Source organism: Sinocyclocheilus anshuiensis, unplaced genomic scaffold (assembly GCF_001515605.1).
Source record: "Sinocyclocheilus anshuiensis isolate Anshui unplaced genomic scaffold, SAMN03320099.WGS_v1.1 scaffold418, whole genome shotgun sequence".
In the NCBI taxonomy this organism is placed as follows: Eukaryota; Metazoa; Chordata; class Actinopteri; order Cypriniformes; family Cyprinidae; genus Sinocyclocheilus; species Sinocyclocheilus anshuiensis.
In genome coordinates, this window is record NW_015544131.1 from 118645 (window position 1) to 124879 (window position 6235).

The window sequence follows — 6235 nt, forward strand, 5'->3', positions numbered from 1 at the left end:
CACACACACACACACACACACACATATATATATATATATACACATATACATACATACACATTTATAAATTCAATATATATATATTATTTCATTTCCATGTAGTTTGTTGAAGTATTAAAATAGCTCAAATTAAATAAAACTAAAACTTAATAAAAAGACCTATACATGCATAATAAATTCAGACATAATTTAACTCAAATTAAAATAAATAACAAATACAAATAATACAAATCAAACGTTTATCAGTAATCCTAAAAAATAACACAGCCAAACTTACATGCTAAAAAACAACAACTTACTTACACATAGTAAGAAATGGTTATAAAAACTGAAACAGAAGTGAAACAAGTAGTAGGAAAGAGGAGAAATAAAAAGCGATACTTATTATTAAATACATGTAAATATTTTCAAAATATATGCTGTATGTGTGTGTATTTTTATATACATAAATATACACAATACACACATATGTAAACAAAAACTTTTATTTTGGATGCGATTAATCGTTTGACAGCACTAATTAAAATATAATGTAAAGTACATAATTTGTTAGTTTAAACTGTTATTATTATTTAAAATATGATTTATTTAAAAATATTACATTTATTAAAAAATGTTTTTTTTTATATTATTACATTTATTCCCATTGTGCAGTGTTTATTACTACTATACGCAGTCCAATAATAGCCTACTATGTGCAATAAGTTCTACCTAATTCTGTAGCCTACATAGATTATTCTTAACTCTGCGGCCAGTACATTTATCACTGATTTCATTCTGACTGATATAAGATCACTGGCTGCCAACTGAAGTGGGCAAATCAGTTGGTGTTTGTCCCAACATCTATCTATATACAACTTTGTAATTTGATGAGGCACACTTTATGTTTAACTGAATTTTGGTGATAAAATACATAAATGCATGTAAAATGCCTAAGTGTGAAATCATTCAGGAAGGTTTTTATTTGCTTCCACTGAATGAAAATGTCGTTGCATTGATCACTGGTCACCCTGTTATCTACATGTTTCAGCTACATAAAAATGCAATCATCTGCAAAGTTGGTGTCCATCTCTCTTTTGTATTATGATGTCCGATGAGCTGGTCAGAAACGCATAATACAGAGAACAATACCTCTAATAGGTTTACAGAAATATACAATAAATAAAACAAATAAATAAACAAAACTTCTCAACACTTGAAAATGAAGTTATTTTTTTGCAAGCTGGGCACAAGTAACTGGTGACTTCCATTACTGTGCTTGCGCAGTCACAGTGGTACCATGGAGGGCACACATCACAGCCAATCTTAAAGGGGTCATATGATGCGATTTCAAGTTTTCCTTTCTCTTTGGAGTGTTACAAGCTGATTGTGCATAGATAAGATCCCTGAAGTTGCAAAGACTAAAGTCTCAAAACCAAAGAGATATACTTTATCAAAGTTAAGACTCTGCCACGCCCCCCTAAAACAGCTCGTTCTAACACGCCCCCACATATCTACCTCACTATGTGGAAATATTAGCATAATGCGCCCAAATGTGCACGCAAAGAAAGAAGGCGTGGTTTCAGTAACCGCAGTTAGTGTTGAAGCAGCCATGTCAGGGAGACGCTGTGTGTTTCTAGGCGAAAGCAAAAGCACTTTATTTGGCCTTCTGAAAGTAGATGCATTTAGGAATCTTTAAGATCACTTACAACAGAACAGCAATGCATTTTATGGACGACCGTTTTGTGAACCTAGGAGAGCAAATATGTCTCCATTTTTACTGTCATGATGTTCTCGTGCTCATTTGAACGTTCGTTTATAAGTGTGGTGTAAATCCGTTCATCATACAAAGCCTTTGATCTTCTTCAGAAGTCATGGATTTGTCTTTTAGCTCACATCTGATTATTTTTTACAATGCCTTAATGACATTTTGGGATCTTTCAACTGGAGGGTGAGTACATAATTTTTTGGGTGAATTATACCAGACAAAAACGGTAAGCCGAGTCTTGAACAACACTAAAGTGCGATTCTGAAGGTCGGAACGTCGTGAGCTCTGGCACATGTCACGATTGAGTTTATCCGAAAATCATACGGAGGCAGTCACACACGACACGAATTTACTACGATTTTACAAACTCTGACGTAAGCATTACGTTTCGCGCCATTCATAGAAATATGGATTCTGAGGACGAAATAGTTTTCTTTGTGGCAGGCGGCTTGTGACGTCCAAAAAAAAACGAAGACAAAAGTACATGGCAAAGAGAATGGCTGAAAAGCAGAGAAAAGCATGGACTTTCTGTCCTTCATAAAGAACTCGAGGGAGGCCATTTCTGAATTTCTGCTCGTTTTGCTGGAAATACAACAGGCATACAGGTATTCATTCATAAAGCTGAACTGCAAATTTGGCACATTCGGAATAACAAATAAAAAATAGAACTGTATTATGAAACTAAAATTATTATAGACTATATGGTTTTTGTCATCTTCTGATTGGTCAACTTCAGATGGATCGCCAAATCGTCTCGTTCAACCGCACATACGGCATGAATTTAAACCGACAGCATTATCGGGAGGACGGGAGGTGCTCGTAACATCTCAGATCAGCCCGTAATTCTTCTCACACGGTACAAGCCGCGACCATGCGAACATCTGCGATTTTCTCCCGAGAGAAAAAAATCGCCTGTGAGCTCGTACGACAGCAAAAATCGCACCGTGTATGCCCGCCTTAACTCTATATCACGAATCATACCAATACACATCATCGCAGTTTTGTACCTCGACAAGCCTCAATATAATTATGTATTGTTACACCCCTACACATCATGTGTAGCCTCCCCTCCACCATGTTGCCAGAATTAGTTATTATAAGCGTTGTTGGACTTGTTTTTAATAGGCTTATTTAATGTGACCCCTTAATAAAGTAATAAGGGTGTTAATAAATTGGGATTATGAAGATTGTGTTTTGCTATTTTTTTTATCCTATTGCAAAACACAAGATTTGAATTTAATTCTGTGCATTTTGGAGGACTGCTTTTGTTTGTTTTTCGTGGCAATATCTGGCAACTCTTCATAGCCAGCCCAATCAAAAAAGGATGGACAGTTTATTGCTGAGACCACATTTGGTAAGACAAGCATGACAGTGAAATTCAACTATTTATTATGCTTGATAAATGCCAAAGGGCAACAGTGTAAATTGCAGCAAGGAAAAGACAACCACGTCACACGTACACAAAATGAAACGCACTTTCCAGCAGTAACATCTGAGGGGACCAGTAGGGGAGCTCCTTAGCAAACTTTTGCTTAGGGCCCCAAGAGAGGTCAGGACTGGCTCTGACTGTTTACATTAATACTAATTATTAATAATGCTTAACAAATTTATTTGACCACCCACCATGAGAGAAAACGCAAATGTGTTAGGAGGAATCTGTCAAAAACTTGTTTGAAACCAGAAATGTGTACTGTCATTTATAAGGCAAACACAAACTATAACAACTAAATTTTTGTTTTCTTTCAAATTCCTTTGTTCTGCTGAACACAGAGGGAGATATTTGGAAGAATGTCAGTAACCAAACAGATCTTGCCCACCATTCACTACCATAGTAGGAAAAATAAATACTATGGAAGTCAATTGGTGGCTGAGATCTGTTTGGTTACCAACAAAAATCTTCCAAAAATCTTTCTTTGTGTTCAGCAGAACAAAGACACTTATACAAGTTTGGAACAACTTGAGGGTGAGGAAATGATGACAGAATTTTCATGTTTGGGTCAATTATCCCTTTAAGGCAATTATTTTTCTAAGGTAGAACTTTTGCGTGTCGTTGGATTTAAAGTCTGTTACCATCAGACTGAATAAAGCAACCTCTGCCAAAAGTGTTCTGCATGTGTTCAGTGATTAGAATATAAAGCTTACAAAACGTTTTTGATAAACTAGTGCTATAACCAATAATCTGCCCTGACAAAATTTATGGTCGCTACTGGTAGGGAGGGGGGACAGTTGTGCTTGGACTTGGTTTGTGGCAAACATTCCTAGTGTGAGTACACCCTTAAACACTCCGGTTCTTCAGATCATGAATTTAAGTCAAGTTTTGTGCTGAAATGAGTGATGTTTTCACTTTAGGTGTCTGTGGTACCACTGAGGGGTCTCGTCATCTTCCTCTGCCTGCTTCATCTGTGTGTTCAAGGCATTCAGGGTGTGAACACTGTGTGTCTTGCTAAAATGACCCAGTATTTTTATGACAAGTAGGTACATTTGTGCATGAAGTCGATGAATTAATCAATATATTCAGTTTGAACTGTGCATGTAGTTTGAAAGACAAAATGCACTTGAAACAAGACAAATACAATGTTTTATGATAATTACAATAACCTCATGCTGTTTTATGTCTTTCAGTGTCCAGCCAAAGACCGGACAAGGAGCTAATGCTCAGTATGCATTATCAATCTATGTCCCACCAGCTCATTGTACAGATAAACATGCTAATATCGAGAATGAGTTTGACAAGTTTCAAGCAGCACAAGTGAAAAACCTTCTCAATAACGGTGCCAAATGTGAATTTTGCACAAAGCCAAAAAATGTCATTGCTTCACGGCCAGTTAAAAAAGATGAGAAAACAACAGAACATTCTGAGCATGTTCTGCTCTATCCTATAGGTAACTCTCTCATGGACAAACTTCTAGCAAAGGCAAGAGACCAAAGCTGTGTAGTGTTCTATTCATACAACTCACCTTGTGTGAAAACATGCCTTCAGAGTGCAGACAATATTCTGGAAGGCCTTAGAAATTGGATAAATAAAAGAAAAGGCCAAATGAATGCCTTTGTCTTCCAAGACATCTGGCAGAAGGACAAGGACAAGGATCTCCAAACAGAATTTCAAAACATTGATGCGATAGTGCCTCTTTATCGGTGTATGAGAAACAGTAATGTGATGGAATGCCGGAAATGTGTGGAGAATAAAGTTGTGGATCCCTTCTGTCTGCCCAAAAAGAAATAAGTACTTTTCTTTTTCCAGGAATTGCTTACATCAGTAATCAAACTGTGATGTGTTATTAGTGAATGATTTTCTCTACATAACTTTCATTGAGCTTTTATTATTTTTGCCCAGCAAACACATTAGGCTATCTACGCAATCTGTGCCTGATAAACGCATGTAATCACATATTCTTTGAGGCATTGCATAATGTGTAACGTATGCAGTTTTTGTAAACAATAAATTCTGCTCATGCATATCTAGTTGACTTGCTCTTGACTGCTTCACAAAATATTCTTTTGACCAAACAGTGTCGCATATTTTTAGAGATGTAACGTTATGAAAATTTCTTATCACGATTATAGTGACCGAAATAATCACGGTTATCAGTATTATCATGGTTAAATTGTTAAAATGTGCTGGAAATGTTCAAAAAGTACTGACACATAAATCCTTTCACCAAGTTTTATATTTAAAATCAACAAACAACAAATAAAATGACTTTTTGTTTGCATAAACACTAAAACAGCAACATTACCAATGATGTCTGGATTTTAAATGACAACATGACTGACAACAGTTTATCTAATAACATGTACGAAATGTTCAAATAAAACGATGAAAAGGTTTCAGAAAATGGTAAGCCTCACATTTCAGCCTTTAAATAAAGATAAGGCTTAAGTCAAAATGATAACTGATTAATAAATGATCATATGCATTTTATCTGCTCCATAAATAATTCTAGACACCTTATCCAAATTGTTTAAATTTATAGAATCCACATAAGCTTGTTTTTCAACAACCGGTCAAAATTTACAGCAGAGCATGCAAATTCGGTCCTTTTTTGGCCAGACAAAAACTGCAGACAGGCTGAATGTATATACACTGAACAAAATTATAAACGCAACACTTTTGTTTTTGCCCCCATTTTTCATGAGCTGAACTCAAAGATCTAAGACTTTTTCTATGTACACAAAAGGCCTATTTCTCTCAAATATTGTTCACAAATCTGTCTAAATCTGTGTTAGTGAGCACTTCTCCTTTGCCGAGATAATCCATCCACCTCACAGGTGTGGCATATCAAGATGCTGATTAGACAGCATGATTATTGCACAGGTGTGCCTTAGGCTGGCCACAATAAAAGGCCACTCTAAAATGTGCAGTTTTATCACACAGCACAATGCCACAGATGTCGCAAGTTTTGAGGGAGCGTGCAATTGGCATGCTGACTGCAGGAATGTCCACCAGAGCTGTTGCCCGTAAATTGAATGTTCATTTCTCTACCATAA

At 36.1% G+C, this 6235-nt stretch overlaps 2 protein-coding genes across 2 annotated transcripts in view; one reads left to right on the plus strand and one right to left on the minus strand.

Moving 5' to 3' along the window:
* LOC107694893 (uncharacterized) overlaps positions 1-5167 on the plus strand; it is a 7261-nt gene extending 2094 nt beyond the window's left edge. Inside the window, exons 2-3 of the mRNA XM_016494612.1 lie at positions 4097-4218; positions 4370-5167. Of these exons, the coding sequence (XP_016350098.1) occupies positions 4097-4218; positions 4370-4970 (723 nt within the window). The 3' untranslated portion in view covers positions 4971-5167. The remainder of the gene's footprint in view (positions 1-4096; positions 4219-4369) is intronic.
* LOC107694887 (zinc finger protein 91-like) overlaps positions 1-6235 on the minus strand; it is a gene marked incomplete at both ends in the record, with an annotated part of 96941 nt that overhangs the window by 59223 nt on the left and 31483 nt on the right. The gene's annotated exons all lie outside the window — the stretch shown is intronic.